Genomic DNA, 22979 nt, shown 5'->3' with positions numbered 1-22979 from the left:
TAGCACAGCTCTCATCCCAACCTTCTCAACCCATCAACCAAGCAATTTGTTCATTTGTTCTGTCAAGACTTCAATATTGCTAACTAGTGAAAAATGAGTTCTAGGATGATTGCAGTTCTTGTCCTCTTGGCCCTTTGCTCTCAAGCTTTAGCCTCTGACCCAAGTCCTCTGCAAGACTTCTGTGTTGCCATTAAAGACACCGAGACTCCAGGTACTACATGCATGCACACTTTAATGGCTCTGCTTGCCCATTATTTTCCTTTCTTTCTCTTCTATCTCTTACCTCTTACACACAATATATACCTTGCATTATAAGTCATGGTTTTGAAAATCGGGCCGTATTGGACGGTTGGACCGGTTGATCTAGGTCTAATTTTGGACCCCAAAACCATCCAATTAAGCCGGATGATTGGACCATTTGACCCAGAAAGCAGTGGCGAAAACGGTTTCATTTCTGGTCCGGTTTTTTAAAACCATGCCAAAGGCAGTGCACCTATATACAAATGTTTTTCATTCTTTGCTATCAGCTCTTATTGACTGACAATTTTGTTATTGTTTTCTGAACAGTGTTTGTGAATGGAAAGTTCTGCAAGAATCCAAACTACACAACAGCAGACGATTTCTTCTTTTCTGGCCTTGACAAGCCCGGAAACACATCCAACCCTGTTGGATCCAAAGTCACTCCAGTAAATGTGATGCAATTACCGGGTCTCAATACTCTTGGCATTTCCTTGGTTCGCATAGATTATGCTCCCTACGGCCTGAATCCACCCCACACCCACCCTCGCGCCACCGAGGTTCTGGTTGTGTTGGAGGGCACACTCTACGTGGGTTTCGTCACCTCCAACCCCGAAAATCGCCTCTTCACCAAGGTCCTGAACAAGGGAGATGCGTTTGTGTTCCCTGAAGGTCTCATTCACTTCCAGTTCAACGTGGGGCACACCAATGCCGTCGCCTTTGCCGGTTTGAGTAGTCAGAACCCTGGTACAATCACCATTGCTAATGCTGTGTTTGGATCCAAGCCACCCATCAAAGATGATGTTCTTGAAAAGGCATTCCAGGTCGACAAGAAGGTGATCGATTATCTTCAAGCTCAGTTCTGGATGGACAATAACTAGAACTAAAAACAACCACCACTCCCAATAAGAATACTTTTTATTCCTTCACCAATAATGGAGTTTGTTCCAAGTTCATGAAGATTATGATAATGCGATTAGTGTTTGTATCTGTTCTAAATATATGTGATGCTTAATTATAACAATTTAAACAATTATGTATATGTGTTCTGTTTGTTTCCCACTAGAAAATAAAGAAACATGGGCCGATTTATATTGGTTCAGTTTGTTTATTACAGTTTGAATTTCATATGAAGTGATGTAAATGCATGCAAATGACTAAGGTTCAAGTCTCTTAGTGTACGGTCATGGGTTCAAGTCGTCTTAAATACTTTTAAAATTTCAATTATTCAAAGGCCCAAGCAGTTTCATGAAACCGGGACTAGTTCACCAGTTTTTCAATTAAATTGGTCAGTCAATCAGTTTTCATTAAGGTTTTAGCAACTACAGTTATTGGGATGTAACCAAACTGGCCAAGGGCCCTTGGTCACAATTCAACTGGTCCAATACTTTTAAAATTTCAATTATTTAGAGGCCCAAACAGTTTCATGAAACCGGGACTGGTTCATCGGTTTTTCAATTAAATTGGTCAATCAACTGGTTTTAAGCAACTACAGTTATAGTTATTGGGGTGTAACTAAACTGGCTAAGGGCCGGGGTAACAATTCAACTGGTCCAACCGACTGGTTTCGTCCTGTTTCCTAAACAATGATTGGAACAATTCCTTGACAATTTGACATGGTATTAGCTTAGTGGGCTATTGTTTGATTTTCACCACCCCTATTATAATTAACTAAATCTCAGCACAAGGTATAATTGGGCCTAAATTTGTCCAGACTTCAACTCTTATAGGCTTTCGCGTGAGGGGCATGTTAGAGAATAGGAACTTAATCTTACAGCTTAAGATTTTAGGTTGAGTGATTCCTTCAAATGGTATTGAAGCTTATTTGACCAAGTGATCAAATATTTGATCATTATAATTGATTTAATTTCAGCACAAGTTATAAGTGGGCTTATGCTTGGCCACACTTCAAGCCCAATGTGATTTCACATGAAAAGACATTTTAAAAAACATAAAAACCTACCATAGCTTAAGATTTTAAGTTAGATAGTTCCTTGAGACTCTACACTCAGAATAATGTATCCAATTTTTTGCTTATAGTACAATTTTTGCATACATACCCAACAACGTTCATATTAGCCATCCATCTTTTAGGCCATATTTGGGAGTACTTAAAACTAAGTGTTTATTTAGGTAATTAAGCACTTATTAGTATTTGGGAAAAAAGCCTGAAATAAGTGCTTATTTTAAAAATAAGGGCTCATTTTTTAAGCCCAAATTTTCAGCTTTTTTTAAGTGCTTATATAATAAAATCTTATTCAATTTTTTTCTTCCAAAATTATCCCTAGTTGAATTTTAAAATACTACTTATAAAATTATCCCTATTTGGATTTTATAAAAGTACTTTTATAAAATGCTTTACATAAAACTGTTTTTATGAAAGTACTTTCAGAAAGTGTTTTTATCAAAATAGTTTATTAAAAGTGCTTTCAAAGGATATTTTTAAAAATTTGAAAGAAAATGAAGGACAAAATAGTCACAAATGCTTATTTAAGTACTTATTAGACAAAAGGCTACCAAACGCCCAATATAAATGTTTATTTTAAAAAATAAACACTCATAAAAGTTGGGTGCCAAATGCAAATAAATGTTTATTCGAATAAACTCTTATTTTTAACTTAAGCAATCCCAAACATAACCTTAATCATCACAATTGCGCCTGACCCCACCTATTACATGATAACTCTTTCTTAGGCAATAGAGGTTTCAACAGATGATATCATTTTGGAAACGGTCCAAAATCATGAATTCTGATTAAATGGTCTAAATAATATTAGCTTTTGGAAAAAAAAAAGCTGATGTTGTTTAGAAAAAAAAAAAAAAAGGTGGTAAAATATAAAAACCTCACTTATGACAATCATAAAAACCTCCCCTATATTTTTACTTGAACAAAAACCTCCCTTATAACAATCATAAAAACCTCCCCTATATTTTTACTTGAACAAAAACCTCCCTTATAATTTTGAAAATACATATAGTTACCTCCCTCCCATCATCATTTCAGATGAAAATTGATTATTTAGTACATTTATTCTTTGAAAATACATTATCTTCTTCGCCCAGTAAATGATAACCAGAGGTGGTGAAGAGAACTCCCCATCCTTCCATTCCCCCTCTCTCTACCTTTCTCTCTCCTCTCACTTTCTAGTCTTTTCCAAAACCACATTATATTATCCAAACCCTAAATAACAAACATACAAATCGAGAGTGATCTAACAAATTCTTCAAATAATGTTTTCACTTGTTTTAACTTCGGACAATATTTAAGAAAGAATAGCAAAATGAAAAATCCGTAGGATAAGTAAAAATGATGGGAAAAAACAAAAATGTAGTGAACCAGCGAGTCTTAACTTTAATTTCTCATCTGGCGGAGCCTCAACATCACCATCAGTGATCTCCTACTGCGACCATATAGCCGACGAAAACACAGGTGCTGAGAATTTCCTTCACAGTCCTAGGCAAGTCTTTCACCATCGATCTAGGCCTCATAATTCTAGCAATCTCGATAACATCATCAACAGAAAAGTCGTCTGTGTGCTTAATGTTCTTGGTCTTCTTGTGGTCCCGTTCAGGCTCTTTGAGGGCCTTCATAACAAGAACGGCCATCGACCTTCTTCGGTTCTGTATAGTGAGTTTCGTAGCCATTCTTTCGTTATCTCTTTGGCAATATCTTCTCCGACCTTCTTTGGAGAGAAACCGAGTGAACTCGCCGAACCGACCTCACCACTAGTAACACGCACAAAGACGTCGACATCTCTGGTTTTCGGTTCTTGAAAAGGAAAGGAACAGTGTTTTGGAGGAGGGTATTCTAATATCTCAATTGATAGGCATTTTAAAAAAATGAATACATTAGATCGGCATTTCTCTCTAGGAAGGGAGGTAGTTGCATGTTTTCTAAAAAACACAAGGGAGTTTTTTGTTAAAATGAAAATATAGGAAAAGTTTTTATGATTATCAGAAAACTTAGGGGAGGTTTTTATATTTTAATGAAAAAAAACCATCCAATTAAACCGGATGATTGGACCATTTGACCCAGAAAGCAGTGGCGAAAACGGTTTCATTTCTGGTCCGGTTTTTTAAAACCATGCCAAAGGCAGTGCACCTATATACAAATGTTTTTCATTCTTTGCTATCAGCTCTTATTGACTGACAATTTTGTTATTGTTTTGTGAATGGAAAGTTCTGCAAGAATCCAAACTACACAACAGCAGACGATTTCTTCTTTTCTGGACTTGACAAGCCCGGAAACACATCCAACCCTGTTGGATCCAAAGTCACTCCAGTAAATGTGATGCAACTACCTGGTCTCAATACTCTTGGCATTTCCTTGGTTCGCATAGACTATGCTCCCTACGGTCTCAATCCGCCCCACACCCACCCCCGCGCCACAGAGGTTCTGGTTGTGTTGGAGGGCAGACTCTACGTGGGCTTCGTCACCTCCAACCCGGACAATCGCCTCTTCACCAAGGTCCTGAACAAGGGAGATGTGTTCGTGTTTCCTGAAGGTCTCATTCACTTCCAGTTCAATGTGGGGCACACCAATGCGGTTGCCTTTGCCGGTTTGAGCAGTCAGAACCCTGGTACAATCACCATTGCTAATGCTGTGTTTGGAGCCAACCCACCCATCAAAGATGATGTTCTTGCAAAGGCATTCCAAGTTGACAAGAAGGTAATTGATTACCTTCAAGCTCAGTTCTGGATGGACAATAACTAAAATAAAACATTACTACTAGGCTGTAACCATTCTTAAAGACTATAATTAATAATGCGATTATTTTTCTTTTTCTTTTTTATCTCCGATTCCGTCGCCTTAAGGTTAATTTTAATAATGAATAGTTATGGCTTTCTGTTTGATTCATGGTCTAAAACTGAAGACAGACAAAAGTGTAACCAATCAGGTGGGTTTTCATCAAAAAGGGTAACCAAAACCTTTTTGGTTGGTATAATGTTTAATTTTCTAGCATAGATTTTTCCAATTTTGAAATTAGGACGAGAGACATACCCACTAAATGGTCTTGGTACTCTCTGCCACTAATCAATACATGTAATGGTGCTAAGAGAGAGAAATTCTTCAAAGTATCGTCATTTGCATTTACATGCATTTGGATTTAAGTAATTAGGCTGCGTTTGGTAAGTGCAAAAAGCATATATATCATTATATCAAGGTAAACACAAGTTTCTTCAAAATATACGAATGCAAATTTGGTTCCGATTTACTTTGATAAATTTTGTATTACCTTTGATTGTGATGGGTGCAACAAGAATTTCAAGATCGGATCCTATCTATTTATCATATTGAGTAACTTTGAGTTCAAAGTATACTTCCATTATCATAAGCTAAATTTTCCCATTTTGAAAGCAAAAATGTCAGAAAAACAAATTTTCGTCTTCAGACATATTCTTATAGGATTACACATTGCAAAACCGAACTGGAGTACAAATTCACATTGGCTTTATAAAACTGAACTGATTAATCAGATAATATCATGTCAGATTTGGTCGATCCATATTTGATCCAGCTATAAACAAATTGAGTTCAATCATCCTCAATATGATCAAATTCAACTTCAAAAATTCAAATCTGGACAATCAGTTTGTACCCATATATATAATTGAATATCCAGCTGATTGACTAGGCTTGGTTATGTTAAGGTGGGATTTGAACCAATGTTCAGAGAATTGGACCAAACATAAAACCAGAAAAAGGAGAGTTTTATGGGTCAGAGGTTCAATCGTAGTCAAACCAAAAGTCAAATTATGATGACATGGCATACATGTATATATACTACAAGACATGCAAATATTATATATATAATATATTTTACAGCTTTTAATATACTTAATGTGATGGGTGAATGGCAAATTTCTTAACTTTTAAAGCAAATGACTAGTGTACATTTTCTTTAAAACATGTATGTAATAAAGTAATATATACAATAAAGAGCCATTAAATAATATAAATAAAGAGATGAATTAGTAATAATTAAATAATATATGAAAAAAAAGAGGTCATGGGTTCAAGTCTTATTAAACATTTTTAAAATTTTAATTATTCAAGGTCCCAAGCAGTTTCATGAAACCAGCACTAGTTCACCAGTTTTCCAATTAAATTTGTCGGTCAATCGGTTGTCATTGGGTTTTTAGCAACTACAGTTTTTGGGGTGTAACCAAACCAGCCAAAGGCCTGGGTCACAATTCAACTGGTCCAACACTTTTAAATTTTCAATTATTCAAAGGCCCAAGCAGTTTCATGAAATCAGGACTGGTTCACCAATTTTCCAGTTAAATTGGTTGGTCAATCGGTTTTCATTGGGTTTTTAGCAACTACAGTTATTGGGATGTAACAAAACCGGCCAAGGGCCTAGGTCAAAATTCAACTGGTCCAACCAACTGGTTTGGTCCAGTTTTCTAAACAATGATTGGAATAATTCCTTCACAATTTGACATGCATTAGTTAAGTGAGCTAGTGTTTGATTCTCACCACCCCTATTATAATTAAAATTTCAACTATTCTAGGGCCCAAGCAATTTCATGAAATCGGGACTGCTGGTTCACCGGTTTTCCAATTAAATTGGTCAGTCAATCGGTTTTCATTAGGTTTTTAGCAACTACAAGTATTGGGGTGTAACCAAACCGGTCAAAGGCCAGGGTCACAATTCAGCTGGTCCAACCGACTGGTTTGGTCCAGTTTCCTAAACAATGATTGGAACAATTCCTTGACAATTTAACATGGTATTTGATGATGGCAGATTTGGCCCTCCAGTGAAATTGTAACACGTGGCACCTCGTGACAACTAGGAAAACACCCAACCAACAAACTTACGAAGTTGGTGATCCACTCGGGCACCAGTCTCGCCGACCTGGCGCGACCTGCACATGGCCTGACGCGCGCCTGCGCGAGCTGCGTGCGGCCTGCGGCCTGCGCGACCTAGCCGACCTGGACCAGCCTAGCGCATGATCCGGCCAAGCCGCCCATAAGGCGCCCACCGACAAACCTGGCCTAGACACTGACCCGCCAACTAACACAGGTGCCAGCTTGACGACCTGGTCTAGACACTGACCCGTCGACTGACACAGGCGCCGACCTGACGACCTGGCCTAGACACTGACACGCCGACTAACGCAGGCGCCCCCCTGACAACCCGGCCCATGCGCCGACCTGGCCGCCTGACACAAGCGCCAGCCTGATGACCTCGAGGAGTTCACCACCGTACCCCGGTTCTGACAGGATGCGACGAGTCTTACCGTTTGGAGGCTTTTCACCCACCTAACCTGCGAGGACTCCCGTATATAAAGACATCACCCCCCAAAGGGGAGGGGGATGAAAAAAGGGAAGTAACCCTGCTCTCTAGCTCTCTCATATTATCTTCAAAGCTCTCTACAATAAGAGTACTAACTTAAGCGTCGGAGAGCCCCAACTTTGGAAATAACTGATGTTGTTGCCACGTTTTAAATTGATTGATAAAGTCATCAGAATTTTCTTCTATTTTTCTAAGCAACACAGTAAAAGAAAAATAAGAAACTAGAGTTTCTGATCATTTCTCAAATACCCCTTTTTAAAATTTCAAGGTTGATAGTGCTACAGTTGAACTTTTATTTTAATCGATCTGATGAGCAGAGCAGAGTCAAGATTGATCTGGTCTCCTTTCTACTTTACATATCCTAACGTATACATATTTATAATATCAACCAACCGTAAGTACACGTACGTCAAGTAATGCCCTCACCTTATTAACAGTTGACACACAAACTTACGAAGTTGGTGATCCACTCGGGCACCAGTCTCGCCGACCTGGCGCGACCTGCACATGGCCTGACGCGCGCCTGCGCGAGCTGCGTGCGGCCTGCGGCCTGCGCGACCTAGCCGACCTGGACCAGCCTAGCGCATGATCCGGCCAAGCCGCCCATAAGGCGCCCACCGACAAACCTGGCCTAGACACTGACCCGCCAACTAACACAGGTGCCAGCTTGACGACCTGGTCTAGACACTGACCCGTCGACTGACACAGGCGCCGACCTGACGACCTGGCCGCCTGACACAAGCGCCAGCCTGATGACCTCGAGGAGTTCACCACCGTACCCCGGTTCTGACAGGATGCGACGAGTCTTACCGTTTGGAGGCTTTTCACCCACCTAACCTGCGAGGACTCCCGTATATAAAGACATCACCCCCCAAAGGGGAGGGGGATGAAAAAAGGGAAGTAACCCTGCTCTCTAGCTCTCTCATATTATCTTCAAAGCTCTCTACAATAAGAGTGCTAACTTAAGCGTCGGAGAGCCCCCACCGGAAAAATACCCCCGGGACCTCTGATTCAGTTCTCGCAGGTCCTTCAGCTCCCGCCGCCTACGAAGAGGAGGAAAAGATGGAGTTCTCGGAGGTCCCTCAGCTCCCGCCACCTACAAAGAGGAGGAAAAGATGGAGTTCTCACAGGTCCCTTAGCTCCCGCCACCTACAAAGAGGAGGAAAAGATGAAGTTCTTACAGGTCCCTCAGCTCCCACTACCTACAAAGGAAGGAAGACCACCTCATGCTGAGGGCAGTCGGATTGCGCCACACCAGGGAGCTCCAGCATTATCTAAGTCACCGGCCGCCTAATAGGTAGTTCGCTACCAGGCAGTTCGCCACCGAGCAGCTCGCCACCGGGCAGTTCGCCACCGAGCAGCTCACCACCGGGCAGTTCGCCACTAGGCAGTTTGCCACTAGGCAGTTCGCCACCAGGCAGTTCACCACCAAGCAGTTTGCCACCAGGCAGTTTGCCACCAGGCAGTTCGCCACCAGGCAGTTTGCCACCAGGCAGTTCACCACCAAGCAATTCGCCACCAGGCAGTTTGCCACCAGGGAGCTCACCACCAGGTAGTTCGCCACCAGACAGTTCGCCACCAGGCAGTTCGCCCTAGGCAGTTCTCCACTAAGCAGTTTGCCAGTAGGCAGTTCACCACCAAGTAGCTCATCACTAAGGCACGCCACCACCGGGTCAAATAACGAGGTACTTAGCCAAAAATTTTACATCACAAAACATTGGTACGTGGCCGAAAACGGTTACATCAATTGGCGCCATCTGTGGGAACACGCTACAAAAAGCTAAGTTCTCATCCTACAAAAGCTAAGTTCTCATCTTGCCAAAACTAAGTCCTCACTTTTTAGAAATTGAAGCTATCGCTTTATAGTTTACATTTTTTATGAACTCAGAGACTATGCAAGGAGGGACTAAGTAGCTCTACCAACCTTACTTTCAATTCAGATAATGCCACATCAGTCCTCTCCGCAAGGTACCCCCTACAAGGATGAGCTCTTCGTGGCTTCCGCGGGAATTGGCGGCCAACTGACTACATAGGCGCCCTTACTGGTCGAGCCTTCCAAGGCTCCCGTGTGAGCTGGCAACCTAAAGTTAGTAGTGCTGCCCCCGAAGGTCGAGCCCCTAGTAGCTTCTTGTAGGAGTAGGTGACCGGCATTACGAAGCTGATGCAGGCCAAGCCTACAGGCCACATTACTACTTAAGACCCGGTCGCCTCTCCAGCACGGGCAAAGTCAGAAAAGAGTAAACCACTAGTCACTCCAAAGCCTACGGGCCACATTACTACTTAAGACCCGGTCGCCTCTCCGGCACGAGCAAAGTCAAAAAAGAGTAGACCACTAGTCACTCCAAAGCCTACGGGCCACATTACTACCTAAGACCCGGTCACCTCACCGGAAAAGACAAAGTCAAAAAAGAGTAGACCACTAGTCACTCCAAAGCCTATGGGCCACATTACTACTTAAGACCCGGTCGCCTCTCCGGCACGGGCAAAGTCAAAAAAGAGTAGACCACTAGTCACTCCAAAGCCTACGGGCCACATTACTACTTAAGACCCGGTCACCTCTCCGGAAAAGACAAAGTCAAAAAAGAGTAGACCACTAGTCACTCCAAAGCCTATGGGCCACATTACTACTTAAGACCTGGTCGCCTCTCTGGCACGGGCAAATTTAGAAAAGAGTAGACCACTGGTCACTCCCAAAGCCTACAGGCCACATTACTACTTAAGACTCGGTCGCCTCTTCGGCACGGGCAAAGTTAGAAAAGAGTAGACCACTGGTCACTCCCAAAGCCTACGGGCCACATTACTACTAAAGACCCGGTCGCCTCTCCGGCGCGGGCAAAAGTCAAAGAAGAGTAGACTACGAGTCCCTCCCAAAGCCTACGGGCCACACTAGTAATTGGATCAGCACTTACTAGCTCATCGACTTATGGGCCAAAAGAAATCTACTCCCTTCGTTGAGTTACTATCAGCTCGGGAGTGGGGGGCTATTGATGATGGCAGATTTGGCCCTCCAGTGAAATTGTGGCACGTGGCACCTCGTGACAACTAGGAAAACACCCAACCAACAAACTTACGAAGTTGGTGACCCACCCGGGCACCAGTCTGGCCGGCCTGACGCGACCTGCATGCGGCCTGACGCGCGCCTGCGCGAACTGCACACAGCCTGCGTGAACTGCGCACGGCCTGCGCGAGCTGCGTGCGGCGTGAGGCCTGCGCGACCTAGCCGACCTGGACCAGCCTAGCGTATGATCTGGCCAAGCCGCCCATAAGGCGCCCACCGACAAACCTGGCCTAGACACTGACCCGCCAACTAACACAGGCGCCAGCTTGACGACCTGGTCTAGACACTGACCCGTCGACTGACACAGGTGCCGACCTGACGACCTGGCCTAGACACTAACACGCCGACTAACGCAGGTGCCCCCCTGACAACCCGGCCCAGGCGCCGACCTGGCTGCCTGACACAAGCGCCAGCCTGACAACCTCGAGGAGTTCACCACCGTACCCCGGTTCTGACAAGATGCGACGAGTCTTACCATTTGGAGGCTTTTCACACACGTAACCCGCGAGGACTCCAGTATATAAAGACCGCACCCCCCAAAGGGGAGGGGGATGAAAAAAGGGAAGTAACCCTGCTCTCTAGCTCTCTCATATTATCTTCAAAGCTCTCTACAATAAGAGTGCTAACTTAAGCGTCGGAGAGCCCCCACCGGGAAAATACCCTCAGGACCTCTGATTCAGTTCTCGCAGGTCCTTCAGCTCCCGCCGCTTACGAAGAGGAGGAAAAGATGGAGTTCTCGGAGGTCCCTCAGCTCCCGCCACCTACAAAGAGGAGGAAAAGATGGAGTTCTCGCAGGTCCCTTAGCTCCCGCCACCTACAAAGAGGAGGAAAAGATGAAGTTCTTGCAGGTCCCTCAGCTCTCGCTACCTACAAAGGAAGGAAGACCACCTCATGCTGAGGGCAGTCGGATTGCGCCGCACCAGGGAGCTCCAGCATTCTCTAAGTCACCGGCCGACTAGTAGGTAGTTCGCTACCAGGCAGTTCGCCACGAGCAGCTCACCACCGGGCAGTTCGCCACTAGGCAGTTTGCCACCAGGCAGTTTGCCACCAGGCAGTTCACCACCAAGCAGTTCACCACCAGGCAGTTTGCCACCAGGGAGCTCACCACCAGGTAGTTCGCCACCAGACAATTCGCCACCGGGCAGTTCACCACCAGGCAGTTCGCCCCAGGCAGTTCTCCACCAAGTAGCTCATCACTAAGGCACACCACTACCGGGTCAAATAACGAGGTACTTAGCCAAAAATTTTACATCACAAAACATTGGTACGTGGCCGAAAACGGTTACATCAGTATTAGCTAAGTGGACTAGCAGTGTTTGATTCTCACCACCCCTATTATAATTAACTAAATTTCAGCACAAGGTATAAGTGGACCTAAATTTGTCCAGACTTCAATTCCTATAGACTTTTGCGTGATGGGGCATGTTAGAGATAAAAACTTAACCTTAGAGCTTAATCTTTTAGGTTGAATGGTTCCTTCAAATGGTATTAAAGCTTATTTGACCAAGTGATCTAATATTTGATCATTATAGTCCTCATTATAATTTATTTAATTTCAGCACAAGTTATAAGTGGGCTTATGCTTGGCCAAGCTTCAAGCCCAATGTGATTTCACGTGAAAAGACATGCTAAAAAGATAAAACCCTATAACAGCTTAAGATTTTAAGTTAGACAGATCCTTGAGACTCTACACTCAAAGACTTAACGTATCCAATGTTTTGCTTATATTACAAGTTTTGCATACATACCCAACAACGTTCATATTAGCCTTCCCTCTTTTAGGCCATATTTGGAAGTGCAAATAATTATTTAGGCCATTAAGCACTTATTGGTATTTGGGAAATAAGCTTGAAATAAGTGCTTATTTTAAAAATAAGGACTTATTTTTTAAGCCTAAATTTCCAGCTTTTTTTAAGTGCTTATACAATAAATACTTATTCAATTTTTTTCTTCCAAAATTGCCCCTAGTTGAATTTTAAAATGCCACATAAAATTATCCCTAATTGAATTTTATAAAATTACTTTTATAAAATGATTTTCATAAAAGTGTTTTTATGAAAGTACTTTCATAAAAGTGTCTTTATAAAAAATTATTTATTAAAGTTCTTTCAAAGGGTATATTTTGAAAATTTGAAAGAAAGTGAATGACAAAATAGTCACTAATGCTTATTTAAGTACTTATTAGAGAAAAAGACTACCAAACACCCAATATAAAATAAGTGCTTATTTTAAAAAATAAACACTTTAAAAAGTTGGATATCAAATACAAATAAATATTTATTCGTTAACTTAAACACCCCCAAACATGACCTTAGTCACAATTCAACCTGACCCCTCCTATTACATGATAACTCTTTCTTAGGCAATAGAGGTTTTCAACAGCTGATATAATTTTGGAAAAGGTCCAAAATCATGAATTCTGATTAAATGGTCTAAATAACATCAGCTATTTCTAAATAACACCAACTTTGGAAATAGCTGATGTTGTTGCCACGTTTTAAATTGATTGATAAAGTCATCAGAATTTTCTTCTATTTTTCTAAGCAACACAGTAAAAGAAAAATAAGAAACTAGAGTTTCTGATCATTTCTCAAATACCCCTTTTTAAAATTTCAAGGTTGATAGTGCTACAGTTGAACTTTTATTTTAATCGATCTGATGAGCAGAGCAGAGTCAAGATTGATCTGGTCTCCTTTCTACTTTACATATCCTAACGTATACATATTTATAATATCAACCAACCGTAAGTACACGTACGTCAAGTAATGCCCTCACCTTATTAACAGTTGACACACAAATCATGCTTGAATTCCTTCCCTAAGTTTGGGGAAATTGTTGGAATATATTAGAGGATATAGTTGATGAACTTGGAAATATCTATTACATGTATCAAAATCTTTGTTCAATAAAACTATGTGCCATGTCTTTGAGAAGAATTAAATACATCGGTAGGTATGATATGACATCTTACTGTCGTTATTTCTTTAAGAAAGTGTCCAAATTAAGAACAAGATTTCAAAGAAACGAGAGCAGTTGTGGACTTTGTAATTAATTCCAATAAACAATTAATCCAATCCTGGATTACACGCGGAGACCAGATCAGAGGATACAAGACCATTTCATTGGCTTCGCTCCATAAATAGCAAGCTCTCATCCCAACCTTCTCAACCCATCAACCAAACAATTTGTTCATTTGTTCTGTCAAGACTTCAATATTGCTAGCTAGTGAAAAATGAGTGCTAGGATGATCGCACTTCTTGTCCTCTTGGCCCTTTGCTCTCAAGCTTTAGCCTCTGACCCAAGTCCTCTGCAAGACTTCTGTGTTGCCATTAAAGACACTGAGACTCCTGGTACTACATCTGCTCTCCCATTCTTTCTCTTTGTTTTTCTTCTGTCACTTGCACAAAATGCAGCCCTATACTTCCACGCATTCAACCAACTAACATCATATTTACTTTTTAAGGCCTTCCTTTGTTTTGGGAATTTTGAAAGAATTAATTACTTTTTAAAGCCTTCGTTTGTTTTTGTTTTAAGGCCTTTGTTTGTTTATGGTTTCTATTGACTATTTTACCCATATTCTTATTTTAGAAATATGTGGGATTTATGGCAAAATTGATTTTCCTGCGTAAGTGAAACCCTTTTCGGATTTGGGTAAGTTGATGAACTTCCCAATAGATGATAAATGAAAACAAATTAAAATAGTCAAAAAGGCCTCTATAAGATATATTTACCCAGGTAAATTAAACAAAAAAAGAAATTGGGGTAAGTGCACTTAGCTAGGTAAAAAGAGCCTAGATGTAGTGGCACGTTAGGTAAGCAAAATGAGTGAGCACGTAATAGCTGTATGACACATGTCCTAGATAATGCGCCTTTAATTCAAATGTTTTTGTTTTGTTAGACAAAATTATCCTTTATTTTATTATCTTTGTTAAAATAATTAAAAATAAAAACAACGAAAAAGAAAAACCTAAACGTGTTGGGAGTTGGGACTCATTTACGTTTTTTCTTTTTCATTGTTTTTATTTTTAATTATTTTGACCAAGATAATAAAATAATGGGTAATTTCTATCTAACAAAATAAAAATGTTTGGACTAAAGGCACATTAATTAGGACATGTGTCGCACAGCTATTACGTGCTCACTCACTCTGCTTACCTAATGTGCCTACTACATCCAGACCCAAGTAGGGTAAAAAAGTTTTCGATAAACTAAAAAGAACCTAAATGTGTTTCATTTCTTTGTTCACAACTGTTGTTGACATTTGACAATATTCTTATTTTTCTGAACAGTGTTCGTGAATGGGAAGTTTTGCAAGAATCCAAACTACACAACAGCAGATGATTTCTTCTTTTCCGGCCTTGACAAGCCCGGAAACACGTCCAACCCTGTTGGCTCCAAAGTCACTCCAGTCAATGTGATGCAATTACCAGGTCTCAATACTCTTGGCGTTTCCTTGGTTCGCATAGATTATGCTCCCTACGGCCTGAATCCACCCCACACCCACCCCCGCGCCACCGAGGTGTTAGTTGTGTTGGAGGGTACACTCTACGTAGGCTTCGTCACCTCCAATCCTGAAAATCGCCTTATTACCAAGACCCTTAACAAGGGAGATGTATTTGTATTCCCAGTTGGTCTCATTCACTTCCAGTTCAACGTGGGGCACACCAATGCCGTCGCCTTTGCCGGTTTGAGCAGTCAGAACCCTGGTACAATCACCATTGCTAATGCTGTGTTTGGATCCAAGCCACCCATCAAAGATGATGTTCTTGCAAAGGCATTCCAGGTCGACAAGAAGGTGATCGATTATCTTCAAGCTCAGTTCTGGATGGACAACAACTAGAACTAAAAACAACCACCACTCCCAATAAAAATACTTTTTATTCCTTCACCAATAATGGGGTTTGTTCCAAGTTCATGAAGATTATCATAATGTGATTAGTGTTTGTATCTGTTCTAAATATATGTGATGCTTAATTATAACAATTTAAACAATTATGTATACGGGTTCTGTTTGTTTCCCACTAGAAAATAAAGAAACATGGGTCGATTTATATTGGTTCAGTTTGTTTAATTACAGTTCGAATTTCATTTGAAGTGATGTAAATGCATGCAAATAGGTTGATCGTAAATTCTGGCTTTATTTTTTTGTGCTTCTGATTTAATTTTGTCTTTTTGTTTGTGAGAAATAAAATGATGTATTTTCCACCTTACATTAAATAGAAAAAGAGGTAAGAGTAGTGTTGTTTGTTTGGGACTGAAGTAGAAAACAAGAGGATGTTGATCCTGTCTTTGTATATATGAGAGAGAATTGAATTGAAGGTGGTATAAATTTAGCATCAATTTTTGGCATAAAATACACTTCCACCTATGATTAAAAATATGTAAAATTAAACCAGATGCAAAATTTGTATAGTTTTATAGATTTGGGCTGAAAACAAACAGAGCCTTAGGTTTTGTTGACAGGGTATACAGATCAATCTAATGGCAATAAATAATGCTAATAACCCTCTTTACCAAGAGATGTATGGAATATACGTGACCGTCCTAAAAACAATGTATTCAAAGCTAGACCGGTAACCAGACTCATTTTGCTTCAGTGATTGAGATTTGAGAATGATGGATGTTTGCTGCATTGTTGTAAGAAGGCCCGGACCGAACAGTTGAATCGTTAAACGGCGGAACCAGTGACCTTTTTGGGCCCCAGTTAAATGACTTGGAAAAAGCTCTAAGCCTTTGAGTTCGGGTTCAGGCTCTAAACATTAGTCCCAATTATTATTTTTTGGTCTGGGCTTGGGTTTTCCTAAATAAGCCTAAGCCCAGCCCAATAATATTATATAAGAATAGACAAACAAAACCTGGCCAGGCCCATGAACAGGTCTATTCAATACTTATAATATCATTTAAGCCTTCATCAAAAATAGTCACCAAACATACATAATTCATACATGACTACCGAAATTCAGTACTATTACACCCAAATCTCATGAAAGCAAAAGCTGTGCAAATACTTCAAAAGAATGACATCCAGTCAGCAATGCATCAGATCTGAGAATACTATATACAGCCATATCAACGACCTTTCCATTCATAATATAATACTTCCTCAAGACCCCCTCTCTCATGAACCCAACCTTCTCAACACCACCCTTGAGATATCAAATTCTCAACGTCGATCACAGCTTCAAGCCTTTCCAAACACGGTAACTGTGCAAATTCGCAATTCCATGCCCCCGATACATCCGGGCTAGGGCGTAACCAACTTCAGCTCTGCAATTGCATCCGTCTTCAGCCAGATTGACAATGATGTGGGCGATGGGTCGACCGTCGAAGCAGATTGCTCCATACCAAGTGGAGCAACGGATGTTACGGTTGAGATAGGCCAGAGCATGCTCCCTACAGATAAGCTTGTTCTCTCCGCCTAGCGTTCTTACTCGATCATCGCATGCCCATACCATGTAGTCATCGATGTCAGCAGAACTGTGTGGACGGAGCCGGAGGGAGATGTTGGGATCAGTCGTCGTAGAAACATAAAGAGTGGGTAATTGGTGTATAAGGACGTGAACAACTCAGACTAAAAAAAAGAAGAGGGGTGGGTGGGTGAGTGGGGGGTAAATTGTATATTAGGTTGTGTTTGGTTGCAGTATAATTTTATTTGTACTTAAGGTTTTCAAAACCGGATCAGACTGGAAAAATCAGGAACTGGTTCGCTTCCGTTTTTCCCCAAAACCTGATTTTGGCCAAAATCGTTGATTTGGCCAATAAACTGTTGACCCGGGTGGTTGAACCGTTCAACGGTTTTGACCATTTTTTGTCAGAACGGGCCGATCATTTGGTTCAAACGGTCAGACTTTTCAACCCGAGAACGGACCCCTGACCAATTCATTGTCCGGGTCAGTTTTAAAAACCTTGTTTGTACTTAGCATAAATTCATGGGAGTGCAAATGAAAAAAATGCAAGTTTTCGTTTAATTTTATTTTGGGGTTTTATTTTATTTGGCTTCATGTCCTAATTTACTTCATTTGTACTGCAATAAATTTGAAACAAAAATAAGTCAGAATTTACACTCAAACTGTTTATACTGCCACAATTTTGCATTAGTGCAAATTTATTTGCATTACAACCAAACACAGCCTTACTACCAGTTTGGTATCGGAAGTTCAAAACATGCTAATCCCATAACCTAAACTTTTAAAACATCTCAGTTTAGTAGCTTTAGTTCAAAGTCATCAACCGTCATTAAGTGGCATGTGAAATGATGCAAATGCTCTTTCAATGTCATCTAATTTTCTTTATCAACTATCCAAATGTCCTTCAGGTTGTTTATCATGATTTTAGTTCAATCTTGATTCTTGATGAATAGTGTCTTATTTTGAAAGGTAATTTTGATATTTTCAAAAGTTTTAAGTCATACATGTTATTATATGATATAGATAACTGACATACTGCTAATGATATGAATAAACTAGGACGTTTTGGAAGTTCAGGTACTGGATTGGCATGTTTTGAAATTTGAATATCAAAGTGAGATTAGGCCCAAAGTACAAAACACTAATATGCAATTTATCAGAAAAAAAAAATCACTTTCGGTAATACAATTTTGGGTTACACTGAACAAACCCTTTCTCTCTTTTGTTTTTGGTCTCTCAGAACCAAGATGCAACATTGTCCCATTAGGGCTGCGAACGGATTGTACTTGGATTGAATCCACCTATGTCCACACATATGATCCAATTATAGAACATTTGGATATGAATCTGATCCGAAATCCGATATATTAGACTCAATCAGATTGCAATTAGGGCTGTTATTCAATTGGTCTGGGTTGGTCCCAATTAGACTCGAAATTAAATCGGTAGTTTTAGACCTAAAAACAAACTAATCAGTTCTCAGGACAATTGGGTCTGACCCAATGGATCCAATTATAATAAGCCTACTAAAAATTTATATATATAATATTAATTTATTAATATTATGCATTTAATATTATATATATTATATCTCAGATTGAGTCTCAATCGGATCGAGAGTAAGAATTGGTACCGAACCAATAAGAATTGGGACAATGTATCAAGAACCAGAATCGACTCAACCAGTTCTGGTCCATCAGATCCAACCCTACTCATTGAGAGCCCTAATTCCAATTTAATCCATATTTAACTTATTATATTTAAAAAAAAAAGTTTAAAAATCTTTAAAACAATTATTTTTAGTTAAACATGTATAAAAAAATAGGAGAAAATACTTAATCCTTCCTTCACTTTTGACCTCCCCCCTTCTTTCAAAATGGACTAAGACCTCCCCTCTCAGATGTATCAATTGTAATGTCCAACGGATGAGTGAAAAAGACAATTATGTCCTTTCAGATTAAACATTGAATTATTTGGTTTTTAATCAAATTATTTGTAGAAAAAAAATCAAGTCATATTGGATCATCTCTTGCCGTTATAAGGTATGAATTTCTTCCAAACGCCCCTACAGTGAATATTTCGGGTCAGACCATGGTTCAGGGGGTAGACGAGTCTTAAACCAACCACTCTGGAACAGATCGGAAAAAAAAAACTAAAAAATGGAAAAAACGAGCCTCCATATAGGCCGGCATTTTGAACTTTGGTTCTTGATTTCAACAACAACAATTCACGTTGATTCTAGTGGGAATTTACTAGGGTTTTCTAATTCACAGAAGCAGAAATTTCTTCCTCTTATCATCAACCATCTAATTCATTCACTGATTAATGGAAGTTAATATTCTAGTGTTTGGTAGCTTAAAGGTATTGGGTCTTTGGAAACAACTTCCAAATACTCTTCTTCAAGCCACCAAAAAATTTAACAACCACCATCTAATTCATTCACCGATTATCTGTACAAGCCCTTCCGTTCTACAAAGAATACCTTTCTAATAGTCAATCTTAAGCTTATATCTAAAATGGATTGTTCTAGACTCAGTAACAACAGCAATAATTGCAATACAAACCCAGACATAGTTTGATTAACCCCATATCCAATCACCATGCACACCTCTGTCAATTGTAACTTTGATCAGTACAATCTATTTATAAAGCCTTTAACAATAGCTTCTATAAATACATCCAAGGGATGTAAGCTTCTAGCATTCTAATTCGAGGATATAAATATTCAAAATAGGACTCCCTTATCAATTCTTTCTCGAGTTGATTATTCATTATTTCCTAAAAGTTATGTCACACCCATTATCCATTTGTTACTGTTATTATACTCACTTCTTTGTAGTTGAGCTTTTGACATTTGAAATACAAGTCTTCAGGTTGCTACCTAGCTTGATCAGCTGAGAGAAAGTGAACTGTTCTAAAAGTTTGAACCCAAATATATTCAGATTATCAGCACAGGAAGTTCATGACTTTGCAGTTTGCATCACATGAAGGCAGCAAAAAGCAAAGAATAAGCTAATTGAGATTATTCGAAGGTCTAAGCAGTTTCATGAAACCAGAACTGGTTCATCGGTTTTCCAATTAAATCGGTTTTTAGCAACTACAGTTATTGGGGTGTAACCAAACCGGCCAAGGGCCCAGGTAACAATTCAACTGGTCCAACCGACTGGTTTGGTCCTATTTCGTAAACAATGATTGGAACAATTCCTTGACAAGTTGACATGGTATTAGCTTAGTGGGCTAGCGTTTGATTCTCACCACCCCTATTATAATTAACTAAATCTCAGCACAAGGTATAAGTGGGCTTAAATTTGTCCAGACTTCAATTCCTTCAAATGGTATTGAAGCTTATTTGGCCAAGTGATCTAATATTTGATCATTATAATTGATTTAATTTCAGCACAAGTTATAAGTGGGCTTATGCTTGGCCACACTTCAAGCCCAATGTGATTTCACGTGAAAAGACATTTTAAAAAAATAAAAACCTACCATAGCTTAAGATTTTAAGTTAGATAGTTCCTTGAGACTCTACACTCGGAATAATGTAACCAATGTTTTGCTTATATTACAATTTTTGCATACATACCCAACAACGTTCATATTAGCCTTTCCTCTTTTAGGCCATATTTGGGAGTACTTAAAAATAAATGTTTATTTAGGCAATTAAGCATTTATTAGTGTTTGGGAAATAAGCCTGAAATAAGTGCTTATTTTAAAAAATAAGGGCTTATTTTTTTAAGCTCAAATTTTCAGTTTTTTTTTAAGTACTTATACAATAAGCACTTATTCAATTTTTTCTTCCAAAATTATCCCTAGTTGAATTTTAAAATACTACTTATAAAATTATCCCTAGTTGGATTTTATAAAAATACTTTTATGAAAGTACTTTTACGAAAGTACTTTTATAAAAGTACTTTTATAAAATGCTTTACATAAAACTGTTTTTATGAAAGTGTTTTTATCAAAATAGTTTATTAAAAGTGCTTTCAAAAGATATATTTTGAAAATTTGAAAGAAAATAAAGGACAAAATACTCACAAATGCTTATTTAAGTACTTATTAGACAAAAGGCTACCAAACGCCCAAATAAATGTTTATTTTAAGAAATAAGCACTTATAAAAGTTGGGTGCCAAATGCAAATAAATGCTTATTCAAATAAATTCTTATTTTTATTTTAGGCAATCCCAAACATGACCTTAATCACCACAGTTCAGCCTGACCCCTCCTATTACATGATAACTCTTTCTTAGGCAATAGAGGTTTCAACAGCTGATATCATTTTGGAAACGGTCCAAAATCATAATTCTGATTAAATGGTCTAAATAACATTAGCTTTTGGAAAAAAAACTGATGTTGTTTTAAAAAAAAAAGAGGGTAAAATATAAAAACCTCCCCTATGTTTTTACTTGAACAAAAATTTCCCTTATAATTTTGAAAAAACATACAGTTACCTCCCTTCCATCATCATTTCAGATGAAAAATGATCATCTAATACATTTATTTTTTGAAAATACCTTTATTGCCCTTATATCTATCATCTCAAATATAAAATTAGCAAATTAACCAAAACACTATTCATATTCTTCTGCCCAGTAAATGATAACCAGAGGTGGCGAAGAAAAGTCCCCCATCCTTCCATTCCCCTTCTCTCTACCTTTCTCTCTCTTCTCACTTTCTAGTCTTTTCCAAAACCACATTATATTATCCAAACACTAAATAACAAACATACAAATCGAGAGTGATCTAACAAATTCTTTGTTGCACAACAATGGCATTTACAAACATAAGTTTTTTCTCTCTTATTTTCTATTCTTCTCTTTCTTGGAGGAAATATATAGGTGTAATTACATATTACATAGGAAATAATCTTATTCTAAGGCAACTATAGAAATATTAATATACAAGATTTGGTCAATTAATCAGATTCCTATAATCACGAAACTAACTACAATATTTACAAAGGACAACTCATCCAGACCTAGTGAGTTTGTAATCACTCACTGTGCTTGCCTAATGTGCCTACTACATCCGGACCTAGATAGGTTAAAAAAGTTTTCGAAAAACAAAAAAAAAACCTATGTTTTTCATTCTTTTCTCTCAACTGTTATCGACAATTTTGTTATTGTTTTCTGAACAGTATTCGTGAATGGGAAGTTTTCAAGAATCCAAACTACACAACAGCAGATGATTTCTTCTTTTCCGGCCTTGACAAGCCCGGAAACACGTCCAACCCTGTTGGCTCCAAAGTCACACCTGTAAATGTGATGCAATTGCCTGGTCTCAATACTCTTGGCATTTCCTTTGTTCGCATAGATTATGCTCCCTACGGCCTGAATCCACCCCACACCCACCCTCGCGCCACCAAGGTTCTGGTTGTGTTGGAGGGCACACTCTACGTGGGTTTCGTCACCTCCAACCCCGAAAATCGCCTCTTCACCAAGGTCCTGAACAAGGGAGATGTGTTTGTGTTCCCTGAAGGTCTCATTCACTTCCAGTTCAACGTGGGGCACACCAATGCCGTCGCCTTTGCCGGTTTGGGCAGTCAGAACCCTGGTACAATCACCATTGCTAATGCTGTGTTTGGATCCAAGCCACCCATCAAAGATGATGTTCTTGCAAAGGCATTCCAGGTCGACAAGAAGGTGATCGATTATCTTCAAGCTCAGTTCTGGATGGACAATAACTAAAACTAAAATATTACTACTACCAATAACAGATTAAGTATATGCGCAGTTCTTTATGCAAACGAAGGTGTTTGTTGTACACTTTATAATGGAGATTATAATATATAATGTGATTGGTTTTTTATCCGTTATAATCTTAAATGTCTCAAGTTGATTTTCTACATGTAAATAAGAAATGAGAGTGGGCTGTGGTTGGATACATAGCACCTAGTTCACAATATTCACGTGGACTGAGGAATTGAGGTACATAGATATATCCCCCTACTAAGATATACCAAGCAGATCAGGGAAATG

General features: G+C 39.4%; 3 protein-coding genes and 1 pseudogene across 3 annotated transcripts; all 4 read left to right on the top strand.

The window, feature by feature from the left end:
* The first annotated feature begins 45 nt into the window (after window positions 1-45).
* Window positions 46-1137, top strand: LOC148845546 (putative germin-like protein 2-1). Its single transcript, XM_088955374.1, has 2 exons — window positions 46-211; window positions 568-1137. Exons 1-2 carry the CDS (start codon window positions 94-96, stop codon window positions 1116-1118), a joined length of 669 nt encoding a protein of 222 aa, XP_088811500.1. The 5' UTR covers window positions 46-93; the 3' UTR covers window positions 1119-1137.
* A 3265-nt stretch (window positions 1138-4402) lies between these two features.
* On the top strand, window positions 4403-4951 carry LOC148845545 (germin-like protein 8-2; the record flags this gene model as incomplete). Its single annotated transcript, XM_088955878.1, has 1 exon — window positions 4403-4951. A coding segment is annotated over one exon (549 nt), but the record flags the coding sequence as incomplete, so codon positions are not given.
* Window positions 4952-13765: 8814 nt separating this feature from the next.
* On the top strand, window positions 13766-15647 carry LOC148845544 (putative germin-like protein 2-1). Its single transcript, XM_088955086.1, has 2 exons — window positions 13766-13946; window positions 14886-15647. The coding sequence occupies exons 1-2, from the start codon at window positions 13829-13831 to the stop codon at window positions 15434-15436; spliced, it is 669 nt and encodes a 222-aa protein (XP_088811212.1). The 5' UTR covers window positions 13766-13828; the 3' UTR covers window positions 15437-15647.
* A 2402-nt stretch (window positions 15648-18049) lies between these two features.
* LOC148845543 (putative germin-like protein 2-1) lies at window positions 18050-22688 on the top strand (annotated as a pseudogene).
* Window positions 22689-22979: the final 291 nt, after the last annotated feature.

The sequence above is a fragment of the Nelumbo lutea genome, chromosome 7, assembly GCF_056320005.1.
Source record: "Nelumbo lutea isolate HS-2025 chromosome 7, American lotus-T2T, whole genome shotgun sequence".
In the NCBI taxonomy this organism is placed as follows: Eukaryota; Viridiplantae; Streptophyta; class Magnoliopsida; order Proteales; family Nelumbonaceae; genus Nelumbo; species Nelumbo lutea.
Note: the sequence above shows the minus strand (reverse complement) of the source record. Positions and strands in the feature narration are given on the sequence as shown.

What these genes read in the sequence shown, in the direction of transcription:
- LOC148845546 (XM_088955374.1), top strand. Translation starts at nt 94, where the DNA reads ATGAGTTCTAGGATGATTGCAGTTCTTGTCCTCTTGGCCCTTTGCTCT. An exon ending in TAAAGACACCGAGACTCCAG is followed by an intron (nt 212 to 567) that starts GTACTACATGCA and finishes TTTTCTGAACAG; the next exon opens with TGTTTGTGAATGGAAAGTTC.
- LOC148845544 (XM_088955086.1), top strand. Translation starts at nt 13,829, where the DNA reads ATGAGTGCTAGGATGATCGCACTTCTTGTCCTCTTGGCCCTTTGCTCT. An exon ending in TAAAGACACTGAGACTCCTG is followed by an intron (nt 13,947 to 14,885) that starts GTACTACATCTG and finishes TTTTCTGAACAG; the next exon opens with TGTTCGTGAATGGGAAGTTT.